This window comes from Stylophora pistillata, chromosome 1 (genome assembly GCF_964205215.1).
Source record: "Stylophora pistillata chromosome 1, jaStyPist1.2, whole genome shotgun sequence".
NCBI classification, from domain to species: domain Eukaryota; kingdom Metazoa; phylum Cnidaria; class Anthozoa; order Scleractinia; family Pocilloporidae; genus Stylophora; species Stylophora pistillata.
In genome coordinates, this window is record NC_142519.1 from 56321959 (window position 1) to 56339346 (window position 17388).

The following is a 17388-nucleotide window of genomic DNA, read 5'->3' on the forward strand; positions in this document are numbered from 1 at the left end:
GAGTCTTGAGAGAAGTCAACCGTCAAAACTTTTGTTTTAAATGTAACGGAAAAAAAAATTAAATTTTAGCCGTAAAATGGCCAAAATTTATACTGCTAGCCGTAAAAGCCATCACTCTATTGGGACCCTCCATACTGGTTTTGGCATTCTGTCATTTGCAGACTTTATCAATTAATGTCTGACATACAGACCGAAAAAAGTCACAGTTTTATCTGCTATTTCTGATGGAAATCTATTTCTGCCTCAGGCTTTTGGAATGGGAACGAGCCAAATCATAGGCAAAGATTAATGGGGAGAAGATGAAAGAGACGTTCCCTTCGTCTCTTGCGCACCCACTTCTTTGAGCGTGGAGACCTCTGGGTACGGCTTGATGCAAAATGCCCAGAGCGAGTGTTACTGAAGAAACTTACATATGAGCAATAAGGAAGGTTGTTGTAACCTTCGCAGCAGTTTGGTTTGTTAATCGTGTGCCCTCAAAACCATTAACTGCGCAGAATAAGATTACGATAAAATTTCCAAGCTTGTCTTGTAAGAGATCTCTTTTTATTTCCGGCTACAGCTAGATTAGTAGCATTAGATTACTGAAAATATTTATATACACCTATATACACAGGTTACAACGATTCAGATCTTAATCCATAATCTACGGTTTTCTTCATATTCAAACGCGTTGAGCTCTATATAACATAATTATCTATACTGCACATTTCGCTCGAATTTTACTTGATCCTGCGCGAATTCCAAGTTCTCTGATTTTCAAACTCTTACGTTTAGATTAAACTACTGTCTTTACTTCCAGATATCTGTTGTTCAGGTTGAGACTCATATACAAGTCTTCTAAAATTGAATCTTCCCGGACGTAACCAGGAAATTGTTTTGTTTCATATATATGACCATATAATCATATATTTCCTGTTATTTTTCTTCGTGATCATCCGTGCAACTGCTACGTGCGTGGCTGTATTTCGTCAGACATAAATTCCAGGCGTGTTGTTTGCCTTCCAAGCCAAGCTTATCAGCAGGCAACAGCCTGTGTAGACTTTCTTCTAAACGGCATCGTCTTCAATCCCTTGACCTTTGCCCAAGAAGACGGAGATTTTATTTCTTTATGCTGAGAAATCATAGGAGTTGGTGAGTGAGCGGTTACAATTGTACTTGCTGGATCTTGCGAGGGATGCGCGTTTAAATATTGTCTCAAGATTTCATGAAACATGTCTATTGTTTCAGCAAAAGTCTCCGAAATTGATATCTCGAAGAATCCACAGTTGAGGGAATAGGTGAGTCTACTGCCGTCTGTCTCGCGAACGGCTCTGAAGTGTTCCAAATCACGCTTAGTTCCCGCGATGATTATACTGCTGGAGTCCAGGGTTCTGTGGCGTCTGATGTACTTGACGATCTTGCCGGCTTCCTGAAAACTGGCGCGGTCTGTGATGGAGTAAAGAACGAGGAAGATGTCCGCGTATACAACGATGTTCTCAAGCTTCTCTTCAGAATTCTAAAAAAGAGGCAAAAGTAAATGTCAGTCATTGCATATAATGGGAGCATCACTGTCATCGCTTCATCACACACGTCTCTCCTTCTCACCCCACCCCCCCCTCTTCCTTGTTCCCGCCCTGGGAGTCTGGAAACGAGATATCCTCTTTTCTAGTTCTGTGTAATGAAGCAAGACATCTACCTTTCCTGCTGTGTCCAAAATGTCCAGTGCAACATGTTCTCCATCCACGTCGATGTGGTGCCTATTGGTTGTTTCTGTGAAAAGAACCAACAAGCAATTTACAATGCAGATATTTTACTGAAATTATCAGTTGTCCCCAACCTTCAATTTGAGTATGGGCTCCTTGCTCAGTGGCGTGTTTATTTCAGCAACCTCTGCTGAATTTATCACACATATATCTACGTGTAGCTGGCGCTAGTTGAATGAGACTAGAAAGTACTAAGGACACGAATTAATTAAGATCCTCTCAGCTCTTGTAAGGAAACTTAAAAATTCAGTCTGGTCTGTTAAGTACCCAACTAAAACGATCCTTATCGATAAACGGGTGGTCTAGTCTGGACGATTCAATAAGTAAGATTATCCACTGATCGAGGCGTCTTGATTATGCAACTAACCAGTTACGAACCAAATTAAGACATGAAAGGAAATTGCAAAACTTGACGGAAAAATCGTTCTCAGATAAGCAACTGCTAGAAGTACTTCAAAACGGTCGAGTCATTCAGCGTGGGTGGAAAGTTTCAGTCTAAGTATTTTGAAGCGTTGATGCGTTGCCGGTATAACATTGGTACATAAATTAATCAACACATCAAGTTGGTCCCCAAAACAGCTTTAGTCGCTTCGAGGCAAAGTTGACATCGAGATCTTGCATTTATATCTCACAATATAAATGCAACTTGTAATAGAAAATATAAGGCATAGAGTTTCATAGATTTTCTCCAAGTTTCTCTTGTTTGTTGCATGTTTTAAGCCGTTCACCTCACGAGATCATCGCTGGTGCATAACCTCCCCGCTGAGGGACAATCTTAGACAACAATGGGAGCAGTGTCCTATTTAGGAAAAATTACGTCAATTGCGAATTATAGTACGTCAAGTATTATTAAATGACTTTTATGGTTATGCTGATATGACCAACACGACTTAAAATGACTTATACTTTTCAAGTGCTCATGGTAACGTTGCACGGAAGACACGAACAAAGAAGCAAATACTTTTACAAAAAAAACTTGGGCATGAAAACAAACGAATCTATCACCGTAGATAAACTGCAAGAGAAGAAATTGTAGAATTTAAAATACGGTAAAGAGTGCAAACTTAAACAGGTGCTGGATTCTATTACACTGGCTACTGTTGGTAGCTACAAAGACATGCCCTGCACGAGACAAATTCTAGTTCACCCTTGTTTCCCGGAACATGAGATATTTAATCACAGTCGTTGAAAGTTCGTAAATTATACCCCGCCTGCATCAGACATATTTTTAAAAGGAGGATAAAGTTAAAAACAAAAATATCATTTTACGTACCTAGTGTTTGGTCGTATTCCCCAATGAAACGCTTTGTCAGAAATCGCACGGTGAGAGCTACAATAAAATGGTATTTTTCTTCGTCAGTTAGTATCATCATTGGAATTGATAAACAACGAAAGAAAACAATAAATGCTGTGAAGTTCCTACTGAGGAATACAACTAAATACATCGATAGTTCGTATTCATGATAACCCTCCGTTTGATAAATGATGGATGAGAGGGAGGTGATTTTTGAGAGTTTGACGAAATAAAAGAGTGGAATATAAGCGTAAACAATTTACTTAACAAAAGAGTTTGTTCGCAATCTAATAATAACATATATAGCAATGAAGAAAATGTTTGGGTCAGTATTCGATTGGTCAACCCGGTGTTTTCATCCGCACTGATGGGTAAAAAAGATCAATCAATAAACCTGTACATAAGGAAACCATGGATTCTTTGTTGGACAGTAGATAAGCGAAACTGAAATATCTAATTCTTTCTTCCACTTATAAAGAATTGTTCCACGAGTTAAATGCCATGCGCTATGCGTTTGTATTATAGACACTTCAATTCTAAATGTCGTCGGAGATTTGTATATGCAGAAATCAAGGCGAAAATTGAGTAGCGAGAAATAACGGAAGCAAAAAAAACTCAGTCAAGTGGTTTGAACTTGTGGTCAACCGATGTGTACTTGAGGGCTTTATCGAGCAGGAAACCTCAATTGTGTGGTCTGCCGTAAGTTCCGCCTGGTTTCCATTTTACAAATCGTCATCAATCGACTTTTCATTGCAACTGAAGAGTCAATTTTTTAAGAGTAACTTTGATACAAGAAACTTTAAGGGCAAACTCCTAAATCAAGGATTTCGACCGAAGTAGAAATTACGAAACATGTTTCCATCTCGAAGTCACTTATCGAGGTAATATTCGAACTTGGGACATTTTCCTTTTTTAAAGAGAGAATATTAAAACTACAGGAAAAACAAACTTACAAATTACCGATAGTTTCGTTAAAAGGTCCAGCTTTTGCAAAGTATGTGTAATTGTTTTCATCAATACATAAAAGCATATTAACTACTTCACCTAACCTGTTTTTCCGACGCCATCTTGGCCCATTACAGCAATTCGAATGTTCCGTAGGTTGACTTGATTGCTATAACCGAGTTTTCGTCTCTGCTTCATGGCTTGTCTTGTAGCGGAGTCCTTGTCCAATGAATCTGAGAGAAGCACAGAACAAGTTTAACAACGTCTGCCTAATTTTAGCGAGTCATCAAGCATCATTGTTTATCATCTGACTTGCTGCTTATAGCCAGAGGCGATAAAATTCTTGATCTCACGTTGCCCTTCTGAATTAGTGTGTAAATATTGCATGATTTTCGCGGAATGCCCAAAAAGTAAATAGTCTTAACTTCCAGAAACAACCAAAAATCACTTGAGAATAATTAAGTTATCAATTCGAGGACAACTGACATTGTTTTCTTGCTATCTAAAGTTGACTTCTGTCCAGAGAATATTTTGAAATTCTTTTGAATGCCCATCTCGGATCAGTCACTTTACACTTGGCACGTTAAGAATGAGGTCAATCATAATTAACTAAATCATGTTTTTGATTTTATCTATCTTAAGCTCTCCTTAATGAAAATTAACATACACAAATACACACACACGCACAAAAACACGCACACATACTTTTATTTTATTTCCTTGAATACTTAAAAGAGAAAAAAAAGGATCTCCATCGCCTTCATCGACTATCGTACTAAGAGCCGTATTTCGAAATTACTACAGTTCAGTGCGAGCATGATGTAGTAGCTTCGCTTAGTGGCCCCCCAATACTAGAGAGTTTTCTCGCAGGTTGAACCAACGTTCGACCCTTTTTTTAACTCAGTAATGATTTTTACACGACTGGACAAGAATTGACGAGAAAATTTTTACAATTGAAAACACCCTTAATCTGAAAAAAAAAAAATCGGCCAAGAAATGGAAATTTCTAATCTACGCTTCGTTACATTAACGTGAATTGTCTTTCACAGTGATTGCGCACACGTGGTTGTAGCTAAACGTGTTTCTAGCAGCTCACGTGTATTGATAGAATTGGTCCGAGGTCTAGTTACCCTTATAATAATAAAGAACTCAGTTGGCCTTGATCTCATCGGAAGAAGGACTTAACAGTTACCTGGCGATAAAACGTGATTAGCAACTCTAAAGAGGAAAGCCAATAAATCCAGACCAAGGTCTAGATGTCAACGAAGGCTTAGTATAATGATAGGGCCTAGATTAATTAATATTCCAAGACAGTCGAACTATCCCTCTCTTCGGCGAGATAGGTTTATCATTTTACTGTCTCAAGAATTAAAAAACACGGGGATTAATAGCATTATTCCTAAAGGCAGGTAGCAGTTCTCTCTACAATTGCACAGATCTTGTCAAAACTCGCGCATGGGGACAGGGGAGGGGGGAGGAGGGAAGGGGGGCTTTCCTGGAGGAATGCGACTCGGAAGGTAAACAGCTCAAGGGTTAGATGATGCAGAAGCCAAAATTAAAAGAGGGAAAGCTCGTCAGATTGCATGAAACAGTAAAAAATATTGTTGCATACTTCACGATGTTTTGTAAGAGAATCAGAACAGATGACGAGGATAAAATTGAGCTTCTTGAAATGTTCCCTAAGCAGCTCAGCATTCGAGTCACTCAAATTCAACGTAAATATACGTCACTTGAGCTGAGAGAAGGGCTGATGTCTTCGTCTGTGACGGAGTTTAATAACCTGAGGGACATTCACGATCGCAGTCAACTAAATGATTTGAAAATTAAATTGAAAAGTAATTTTACTTTATCTAAGTCTGTCAGCAATGAAGTTAATTAATAAAGGCAGTCATTTGAAGCATGCAATGCTCTTTGCACCGAACAAATGCTTTTAATTGTTGCCTGGCGGTAATGAACGCCCAACATGCAAACTTTCGACTGAAGGAAAGCGTCTGAACAATATTTTAATGAGGTCTCTTGTTTGTTACTCGGTCTAAGGTGTTTCTAGCTCTAAGCTTTAGAGTGTGTGATTCAGACTGAGGCTTCCAACAAGCATGTTTATATAATGCTGTTTGTGCGCATCTCCAAACTAAAGCTAATGAATCTTCAAGGCTGGTATTGTAGCAAAGGATAATATCTTCAACAAACAAGACCATTCTATTTTGGGGCCAGTGCTGCAGTAATTATAACAGAAGCACAGCGGGTGGCAAATAAAGGAAATTATTCCATTCATTTGTGATCAGACTCCTTCATCGAGAGGAAAGAGCCCAGTAAGGTTTGCCTCACTATCAATCTGAAGCGTAAGGCTCAGTGCTTTCGTCGAAAATAGCGCCAAACCATTTTCCAGGAGGCTTTGGTTCTATAGTTCTTTTTTTTTTTCCGCAGTTTACTTCATTGGCGTTCAACTGTGAGGATCTTGTTATCGATTACTAGCTTAGTTATAAAAGATATCCTCCAGCACTAGTCAACGTATTTGGTTATTAAAAGCCGGCATCCTTTGGTATGGTGCCAGCTTTGCAATTTTATCACTGTGGTTTCAACTTCCATGACACATGGACGTTGAAAGGGTTCGAGAGACAGGCAATAAAAGCAACTGAGATCTACTTGAGTGGTTCTCTGAATTCATAAGCTCAACCGAGTCTTCCAATTTACGGTCGATTAGAATTCCAAGGTAGTTTTTGGTTCACACGACGCATCGCGCATCGACTTTTCATAGAATCATCCGGCAAAAAACATAGCTCTGATTCATATAACTGTTAGTTCCGTATATCATTTCATCTTATTTTCTACGACTTGCACCAACTTGCCGATGAAGAAATGCTGATTGCATAAGGGGAAGCGTTCTTTCCTTTGTAAATTGTGTAACTCTGCATGAAAATGGTATTCACCACGTTTTAGTTGGACCTGACCCGCATGACTTAGACATCAGTGTAGCGAAGCGTAGGAAATGAAGAAACCGTTACCTTATTTCCAAATATTACCAATCGATAAGGAACAAATACGTCAGAAACCTCAAGGACCTCAGAAGTCAGTTCTGACCAGCACTCGAAAAAGTGATTACGTGGAGCAAAATTCTTTTGTTGCATTTTGTTGTTACATAATTGTGAAGAAACATCGTTTGTAACGTAAGAACAGTTTACGGTGTTGCTTCCTGAATGCACCGATTGATTTTGGAGTGTGTTTGTTTACCCACTTCCTTTCGTAATTTCCCGCTAGAGAACAACCGTCTTACCTGGTGAAGCTTCTCAGTCGTATACAACCGCAAAGGCGATGCTCGGTGCACACAATACTTAAGTCTCTTTCTTTCTCTGTAAGACGATGCCCCGGCTTTGAAAATTTACCCAACGTCTGAACTTTTGACGCTGACTGTCTCCTGACAAATTCCACGCCCAGTGTTATGCTATTGGCCTAGAAATCTAAGACGAACTATTTTTCTTTGAGTGAAATAAGACTAAGCTATTACTTCTGTCATTGCATTCATTTACACTCGACCTTTTCGGACTAAATGATGTATTTTATGACAACGGAAATGTAGTTCAAGTATGTCTTGATTAAATTAAACAAACTGGTGTATCAAAATATACTCAAACCTCAACGAAACTCAAATGACAAGTCAAAAACCCAAATTGGCAGCAATTTATCCAAACAATCAATCAATTTATTATGTGAGCATACATAAAAGGAAACGTATATGTGCACGATCCTTCGCAGTAAAGCACTATTTGAGCAATAGTGAAAATCAGACCTGAAAAAAATTTCAGGCCTGTACGGGACTCGAACCACTGACCTCTGCGATACTAGTGCATATACGGCTTGTTAGCTCAATTGGTAGAGCGCTGCACCAGTATCGCAGAGGTCAGTGGTTCGAGTCCCGTACAGGCATGAAATTTTTTTCAGGTCTGATTTTCACTATTGCTCAAATAGTGCTTTACTGCGAAGGATCGTGCACATAACCGCAGTTCATAACCGCATTTCATAACCGCAGTTCATACATATGTTTCATATGTTTGTTGTTGTTTGATAAAAGGAAACGTTGGAGGTTATCCTTATCGAGAACGCTCCCTATATAAAATATGAAATATATGCGCATGCTCACTAGTTTATTCTAGTTTGAGCACTCTGGCCTGGCTTAGACGATACCACAAATGTTGGGTCGTTTGGGGTGACCCTCTCGGTTCTCCTCTATCCGCGCTTCAGCACTGCACTGATGAGGCCCAGAAGGCCGAAACAGTACTGTCTGCAGTTAGTTATATATATATACAATGTAAAATTTAAGAATCATCAAGAAATGGGTAAAAAAAAAATTACGATAATTTCTGATGGCTTGAACTTGTTTTACTATTACAATTAAATTCAAAATAATCATTACAGTTGAGGCCATTAAGACCACGAATAGTCTTGTAGCACTCCAGTAAAGATAGATAAGACCCCCTTGTGAAAAAGGTTGCGTTTAGAGATGAAGGCGCAAATGGAAGTGAGAGAAGACATATGGTTTAATCACGAGCCTTATTAAAGGTCGATAACCTTTATAACTGTTTTTGCTTTCTCAGAAAGATTGCCTGATAAAGACAAGTCGGCATAAGCAGTGATACAGCAAGCCCTACGACAATAAAGTTGAAAATGTCTAAAGAACAAAAAGATTAACTCTATATTCACCTTGAGAACAAGAAGAGAAAAAAAAAAAAAAAAACAGAAAAAACAAAAGAGCTTGAAAGCCCTTTCACGACTGATTATCCAAGACCCTTTTCTTTCAGCGAGACCTGGTTGGTCAAAAGGAAAAATTGTTTTCATTTTGGCAGCGATTCAAGTTTTTTGGCAATCATCCCGTCCTGGAGAGAGTGTTGGGTAAACTTCATCCATCATCAAATCTCTAAACATGGACAGGGACCCAATTAAGTTTCTATTAGTGCCCAATCATAGTAAGGGACGTTACGAACATCAATACTCATTGTTAATTTCGACACCCTTTATAACATTTCAGAACTTCTGTTAAAAAAGCAAAACAAAACAAAACGAAAAAACAAAAACAAAAAAAAAACACGTTATTCAATAACATCTTATTTTGGCAAAATTAGTTCGCGTGTCCTTGAATCCAGTAAGATCTTTAATTAATTGACCCAACACTCCCTTGTCCGCAGATTGGGAAAGTGGGCAGACATAGCTTGCATGCTTGAATTCCAGAGATCTGCTTGCAATCATGAGATGAGGCGAACAACATCTATACACAAGTGAAGAGAAAACCGCTTGCACTCAACAAGAACACTGTTTCTAACAAATAAAGGGAGTTACCGCGTATGAAGGGTCGCTGTGCAATAATCGTTCTGATACCTTCATGTCACGTGATCAGTCATTAAAATGTTTCCACGAGTGAAGTTTAAGTTTTAATAAACATTGCCTGTCAGCGCTTAATATATTTTAACTATATATAGAGGTGAAGCTTGAATTTTTCATTATGAGATCATGACACTGTTTTTGCTTTTTGTTTTTTTCAAATATTTTTTCCGAGAAACTGGGCTAATTTCCAAGTTTCAGCAGAAACGGAAACATTGATTGCAACGGTTGATTGAAATAACTTCAACTGCACTTTAGCTTACCTTTGAAGATCACTCGGTCAATTTGTTGTCTTATCGACAGGTCAATATCTGATTCATTTCATATGTACCATTTCTGATAAGAAACGGACTTTACAACACATGAACAGGAAGACTAAGTTAGAAGTTAAGGAGCACTCCGCACGAGATCAGACTTTCCGAGAAACTGCGTCAAAATTCACAGTTGAGCCAAATTTTAAATGGTTTGCAATAAATTCAACAAAGACAAGGAAATAGTGCTTAAAAGAAGCGAAAACATAGTAGACTGGGTCGTATTTCCCTCAAGTCTCGATGTAGCTCAATCACTTTGAAGTAACTGCGATTAATGACAAATGTAAACAATGATTCCCATATCGAGCTAATCAACTCTGATTATGACTCCAGCTTAGTTGTCGAAACGTCAGTCACTAGTATTAACAACTGTCCTTTTCTGTGCTACCCTCGCCCGGACTAATCAGTTTTTGTTTTCTTCGTTCATGGTTGCTCCGGCAAACGAGTGGTACAATCTCTCCGTGCAATTTCTCAGTCTTTATCTGATTACATGGCGTGACTAAGGCGGAGGGATTTCTCCTCATGGTAACAATACATTTTTAAGCAGAAAAAATTGGAGTCGAAAAAGTTATCACATTGGAGATATCATTGGACTAACCGCCAAATTCTCTGATCTGAAATAACAAGAAATATATGAAAAACAGTGCGGAGAATCGATATCTGGATATTTGGAGTGAAAGGCTGGTTAATAAAGCGTTGAGTAATATTTAACAATGACTCTCTCATTATCCTCAGGCTCTAAGATGCCACTGAATCGAAAGCGACAACAATTCACAAACATTAGCCAGGGGTGAACTCACCGTTTGTTATGATGAGTGGCCGACGAAGCAGTGACAGGGATGTGCGTCAAATGAATACAGGTTGACAAAGAGGGAAGCAATTAAGTCCTTACAACATTTCCGGGTTCATTACAAGGAAATGAAAGCCTAATGATTATTTTTCACGTTTTCTTTGTTCATAGAAATGTCTCTTGGGTTAATAGGGAGGCGAACTTCGTCGCGAGCGCTGAAGGAAGCTTTGTCTGGTGAAATTGGTACATGTATGAAACAAATACTAGTGGCAATATAATGATGTCTTTAGTGAATGTCTGGCTGTAAAATTATCATAGAAACCTGCAAGGTTCGTTGATAGTAATTCCTATCGTAAGTGCTACAGGCATAAAATTCAGTGAAAAAACGAGAAGCTCTTGACTAAATCCCGTTAACTGTTTTAGAACCACGTCTGGAGAGAAAACTCCTCAATGTTGAAACCCTTATCTTAACTTCGGATCAATAAAACCAGCAGATCGGTAGATTTATGAATTTTTTTATCATGTCGGTAAAAGTTTACAATTCACCAGTGTCTTAACTGATGGACCCGAAAGTGTCAATACCACTATACATGAAAATTTTTTGAAAAAAGTGGAAAGGAGAACTAAAGCCGTTTCAAAAAAACGCTTCCTAAGAGAAAGAAAAGCTAAAGAAAGCGTTGATCCCCATTTTTTGGTCTTTTTATGTACCAAGAACGAAAGGAGACGAATCAAATAATTATGCAACCGAATTCTTACAGTGGAGTGAAACCTTGATCATGAACACCCTATAAAACCAAAAGTATCCTGTGGAGACATGTAAACGTTGGCGACGACTGTTCCTCGATCTGGTCCCCTGAAAACCATGTGATCTGTGATCTCTCACCCTCCCCCTCCCCCTCCCCTTCCCCCCCAAAAACAAATCATCCGAACTCTCCAGGCGACAAGTAATAATTGAACCCTAAGGCATTTAATTTCGTGGACTTTGCACGATCCAATGAGTCGAATGACATTTAATGTCAAGGTTTTGCGGCGGTGGGAAAGGCGGGATGTGTAATTAAAGACTTTATGTCGTGAGCTTAGAGTAATTAAGGGGCGACCGAGATGGGATTACTGATAGAATCATCTAAATAAATAACCATAACCGCAATAAATGAATCAGGAAACTGTCAATTAAAGGTAACAATTCAGCTAACTAGCTGATAATTGGAAAATTGCGTGACCTATGAAAGCAAGGACAGGAAGCCGCCACAAAAATAACCTCCAAGTGACGCTCGGGGCCTATCCGCACTGGCGACAAAATTGCTTATTTAGACAAATTTTCTGTCATCACCAACACTTTACTAGTGCGGATGGTTTGTCGCAACTTGACAAATTTTGGCCGAAGTGGAAAAATTTTCAAACGCACCGTCGACAAAATTTGTGCCAGGTGAAGCCTTCGCAAAATCGACTAAATAGACAAAGCCGTGATAAACTTGTCGATCATTTGTCGTAAACACCACCGCCAGTGTGGAAATTGAAACTGAGTTTAGTTTACCAAAAGATTGCAGTAATTGTTTTTCTTTGCGAAACTCGCGGATTTTACAACTTCAAACAACTTAAGATGAATCCTGGTAATTGGAGTTTGAATCCACAGGCGAATTATAGCGGCCAGTCTTAAGAAAACGTCAGGCGCTGGATGCAGCCGGGGCAAGATACAACATTGGGGTGATTTTCTAGTCGCCACTTTGTCAGTCCAATAGTGAAGCAGTAGATGTGGCACAAGATCCAGAAGTGGCCACTCAAAGCAAAGAGAAAGGCGGGAAAAGCTAAATTGAATAAAATTACAGTGAAATATAATATCGTTGTTATTTTTGGCCGTTAACCGAATTTGACAGACTGAACAGCTACAGCTTTTTTTTAGTGCGTATGCAAGAATGAAAACAAAAATTTGTCCTTTCATTTTGTCGGGACAATTCTAGTTTTGTCTGCTAGTGTGGATAGGGCCTAATTCGACCCACGTGAGAGGCGAGCGTTTGGCAACACTGAAAACTACTAGTTCGCCTCAGCTCGAGGCAAGAACTTCTTTAATGAAAGGCTATACTAGTCCGCTGAAGAAATGAAGGTGGTTTAAACATGAATTGTACATGATATCAATAATGATCTGCACAATTCGCAGAACAAAGAAGAACAAAGTAATGCGTCATTTGCGTTCATCAAGAAAAACGAAGAATGTTGAGTTCGTTTTAAAGACCTTTCTGTTTTTCAATGAAATCAGATTAGCCTATGAACAAGAAACCTATATACTTCACATACAGTTATGAAATCGCTGAGACCTCTCCATATCAAGTGGTTGGATCAATGTTGCAATAACAGTGATTTTTGCTCTTCAAAAGGGTGTAACAGGAAGTACGATACAATGTGTCAGTTAGAATGAGTTGCTGTTGGCTGGAGCCATCGGTGTTCATGTGCAAATCGAGGTTTAGCTCAAAAGATTTGGCCCGCATACACCGGAAATGAATTATGATACCAGACCCCCTATAAACAAGGACGATCTCTACTGATAAATGGCGAACATAACAACATAAATGCGATTACATTTTATTTTGTTAACAAGAAAGCTATTAGGAGCGGAGAGTATTCAGAAGAGTTCAGATTGAAACAGATAGCGTCAAAGTAGCAAGTGTTTTCCGGCAAAGTAATAAATGGCGAGCATAACAAAAGAAATGTGATCACGTTATATTTTGTTAATAGGAAAGCCATTAGGAGTGCAGATCTAGAGTATTCGGAGCAGAGATTGAAACACTGAGCGCCAAAGTGTTTTTTATTAGGTGTTTTCAACGTCTCAAAAAGCAAGGATAAGTATGTTCGCCTGAGTAACAGAAGGGAGAAAACACAACTGCAGAATGATTCGTCATCTCCGCTAAAACTGACAAAGAATATATAGCTATAGTTAATTAAAGGAAATAATTGCGAAACTGAAACTATTTCCCTCGATCAAACACAGTAATGAGGAAAACGAAGTTTGCTTTAAGAGACAGACTTTATGTGCTAGGACCTTACGAGTTTGATTTCGATTTGTGACGCACAAGTTTTGAAGCCTGCAAATTTTCCAAAAGGTGTATCCTCTGTTTACTCCTTCAGAGTTTAATAGCTGATTTTGTGCTAAGTGACGACTGAAGTGGTCTTAATGAAACATTTGCTTGTACTGATCAAAGTCTGTGGTATTCTCAGTTCGTATCTAATTAAATTTGTTCGACATCTGACTATGAATTGAAACTAACGCAATAGATAGGAGTCTCGTTCTTTTCCGATCCTAACACCAGCTGCAAAACGTTATACATATCAAAATAATGATCTAGCGGATAGTAGCGCTGTTCAGTTCGACATACCTTGTCCATTTCTCAAAGGCATCACTGCAACCCACTCTGACAATTTATCCGGGCAGGAATTGCGAAGTCACATTGAAAATGTACTGATGCTGTACTCCAGCTTATAAACGATTACGCTTCGTAAGAAAGACCTTCTCTCTGATGAGCTAATTAAGAAGCCTGTCAGCGAAACACAATGATGAAATATTCCAACTATGGGCATAGCCCCTGGATTATCGGCTATCTCGCTAGGGAAAGTTCAGTTTAATTTAGAAGGGTTAAAAAAGCTTTAAAAAATTGGGAGCGCTTGTATTGCATTCAGCCAAGGCCAATGGAAGAACTTTTTCGTTAAAGACCAGAAAAATAACTATCCCAGATGACACAGGCAAGGTTGGATTTTGTGAATATTCAAATATCATGGGAAAAATAGTGCGAAGTGACTCTGTTGTAGCTAACAGTGTTTTCGTGCAGGCCTGTTTTCGCAATTGAGCGGGCGATTCACTGTTTTAAAGGCTGCGCCAAGCAGAAGTTGTCTGCCTCTGGAAGAAGCTTAAGATTAACGTTGATTCCATGGTACACGCCGCTTCTTATTTCCTTATCCGAGTTTAGTCCAGTATTTCGCTCAATTTTTTTTAACTTAAGTTGTTCTAGTGAGTCATGCCAAACTCTTTCAAAAATAGACTGGTCTTGTGTAATTAAAGGCTATGTATCGAGCTTTTGTGTATTTAAGGAACGACCGAAATGGGATTACGGATAGAATCATCTAAAAATAATAACAATTATAACTGTGATAACCAAATTAGGAAACCGTCAATTACCGGTTACAAATCGACTAATTAGCTGATAATTGGAAAATTTCGGGTGTAATGAAACATCTGTTAGTTGTAAGTTGCACAAGGTATTCTTGTCACTGAGAAGGTGGCGCTTGCTATCTGGTACATTTACTGCGCGTGTTAGCTGTCGTTTGTTTACAGACTTAAGCGATGTGTGGGTCTGCTGCTGCAAAGTCAGTTTGATTTTTCACCCAAACTTATATAAAGGCTTTTTGCCAAGTTTTTGATCAATAGGTCGGTTGCTTTTTGCTTAAATGATCAAAATTCGTGTTTAAGCCCCCCCTCCCCCCTCTAGCATTACTAAGTTGGTTCCCCTCCTAAATATTAACTACTTCCTGTCACAAGTGGTTATCCCAGCAAACCAGTGTCAATTACACAGATTGAGGAGTGTTGGTAACGACCATCTTCACCCTGGAATAGATTTGTCTGGCAGTTTGTTTTATATTTTCAAATCTTTGGGGATAAATTTTATCACATTCTATTGTCACAAAGAAGAGAAAGAAGATGACGAAGAAGAAAATTAAAAGAGGAAACGGAAAGAAGATATGGAGTGAGAAGCGGTATGGAAAATTAACGATAAAAACAACAGTTTCAACAACCACAGCAATAGCAACAGATCACGTGTTAAATTGCCACAATAAAATCGGTATGACTTTTTACCCTTATGGTCAATTATACAACAAACCGCACCCTCCATCGCTTTATTTACCAGCGTAATAAACTACGTAGGATGTTGGAAGTTTACAAGAAGAGTTTGTAAACCATTCAAGCCGTAGGCGAGTGACTTACGCCGGCGGTGTTCAAGGCGTCCTCTTCGTTTCCTCCAAACCAAAGGCAGATAAATAAGAGGACAGGAAGATATGTTTCAGTTCTATGGGTTTACTAGCACTGTGATGCAATTAACGATAGACTTTTGACCAATCGGAGTGCAGGCTGTGTCTAAGTTATGTTATAGACATATTTAGGGGTTTTGAAGAGAATTAGGCCCAATATTTCGGCCATTTTAGACTGTAGGTGAGCTGTTTCTTGGTCAAGTCTGTCCCATTAGTTCAAATTACCTCGTAAATATAAGTTACTTTTAGTAACACTTTCACGGGTAGTTCTTGTAACAGGTAAGTTTAAAACTAGAACATATAGTGAGAGATGTTGACGACTAATTGGCCTCCAGGGACAAACGTAGTGTTGGCTTTTACGGCATTTTTCAAATTATCAAGATATTTTATCAAATTATATCGTCACAAAGAAGAGAAACGAAAAGAAGAAAGAGAAAGAAGAATAACTTTTAGCTAAAACCACAAATACAACAACAGTAGCCTGCAACAAAAGAAACCAATAAGTTTTCTCTGTTTTGTTTGCCTCTGTAGCGACTGCCTATCGCTTTTGCAATAAGCTCAGTTAAAGTAGTGAAGAAAACCAACTGCTGGACTCAGACAGGTATATTGAAAACTCTTCCATGCAGACTACGGATTTCGCGATCCGATGCTCTGCTACCACGCAAAAGAGAAAACTTATTTAAGTTATTTTGTCTATTAGGTTCCTGCGAAACACTTATCTTGCAAGGGTTAGTAACATCATGTGAAAGCATCGTGTGTGTGTGGTCGAATACAAAATTGCGTTTTGTTGTAGTTTCCTTTTTCAGTTTGCGTGTAGCTTTTCAAACATGATTAGTTATGCCAAAAAAAAAATAATTGTACCTGTAGTCAGGAAATGGGAAAATGAAATCTTAGGTTTAAACAAAAATTAAAAGGTCTTTTAAAGATAACGACTAACAACAAATCTGATGTTTTGTCTTACGTGAGTGGCTGTGTTTGCCTGAGGAAGGATTCCTGGTCACTGTCTTCTTCATGGCTTTGATTAAAAAAAAAGAAAAAGGAATAGAGAAGATGTGAGGGCCTTTATAATTTTGGATGTCAATTTTTAGTGCTCTTAAGTTATATTTAGGATATTGTGCATTCAAGCGTAGGTCATTCTGCAGGTGAAGAATTAAAAGGAAAATATAATTTTTTTAGATAAGTTGTCATATGCAGAAAAAAATAACACTGAATATTGCCAGTGACAGACGAGAACATCATGGCTCTGTCATTAACTAATGGTTTATACGGTCCTTGTCAGTGGGACGTCTGCTTCGTGCCAGACTTTTTCGGTGAGTTAAGCCGGCACGTGGAGTTTTAACGATTACTCAAATGTCACAAACTCTCTTCATATACCGTGATGCACGAGCGGTTAAAATGAGAGGATAACTTTTTAAATTACAAACTACACTGTTTGGTGTGTATGAAATAAATGCTTCATTACAACATTGAAAAGAAACGAGAGGAAATATATTGAACTAATGTTGATAAAATACACTTGCAAACTGCTAAATGTGAAAACAGTGGAACAAAAAGTCTGGGAATTGAAAATAACAGAGGTAAATTAAAAGCTGCTTTGAAAATCGTGATCTCTGCGGCTGAGAAAATATATAAGCTTCAACGAATCTTTATGGTAATACACAACTTCACCTGCTCTGCGTAATTTTTGGCCAAGAAATCGAATTTGAGTTAGGGTTTTAGGGACAACAGACGGTAAAAATATTGTCGAGCGATCGACTTCAAAAACCTTTGACAAATTCAAAAGCTACAAGCAACATGTAGTTGTTTGGTCTCACCTCAACCAGCTTTGGATCACTTTACTGTGCCATATGACAGTATTTACTCCAAGTCGATGTTCACACTGGCTCCTTTCCATCAGACTGCGACTTGTGATCGGACACATCC

The 17388-nt window shown here is 38.6% G+C and overlaps 1 protein-coding gene across 4 annotated transcripts; it reads right to left on the bottom strand.

Annotated features, from left to right (window-relative positions):
• Positions 1-521: 521 nt before the first annotated feature.
• LOC111331105 (ras-related and estrogen-regulated growth inhibitor) lies at positions 522-17376 on the bottom strand. 4 transcript variants are annotated; one of them, XM_088724553.1, is made up of 6 exons: positions 17280-17376; positions 16427-16480; positions 4086-4214; positions 3016-3072; positions 1676-1749; positions 522-1495 (listed from the first exon to the last, which is right to left on the bottom strand). In XM_088724553.1, the coding sequence occupies exons 2-6, from the start codon at positions 16476-16478 to the stop codon at positions 1016-1018; spliced, it is 792 nt and encodes a 263-aa protein (XP_088580679.1). In that variant the 5' UTR covers positions 16479-16480; positions 17280-17376; the 3' UTR covers positions 522-1015. The 4 variants fall into 4 exon arrangements, with proteins under 4 accessions (XP_088580679.1, XP_022791874.1, XP_022791875.1 ...); XM_022936139.2 differs by lacking the exons at positions 16427-16480; positions 17280-17376 and adding an exon at positions 13821-13972; XM_022936140.2 differs by lacking the exons at positions 16427-16480; positions 17280-17376 and adding an exon at positions 7253-7397.
• Between the last annotated feature and the right edge of the window lie 12 nt (positions 17377-17388).

Bases quoted from the DNA above. Each gene is read 5' to 3' on its own strand.
- LOC111331105 (XM_088724553.1), bottom strand. From the start codon at position 16,478: ATGAAGAAGACAGTGACCAGGAATCCTTCCTCAGGCAAACACAGCCAC. The intron at 3,073-4,085 runs GTTAGGTGAAGT...ATTTTATTGTAG, and splicing joins AGATGGCGTCGGAAAAACAG to CTCTCACCGTGCGATTTCTG. The intron at 1,750-3,015 runs GTACGTAAAATG...TTCTTTTCACAG, and splicing joins GGAATACGACCAAACACTAG to AAACAACCAATAGGCACCAC.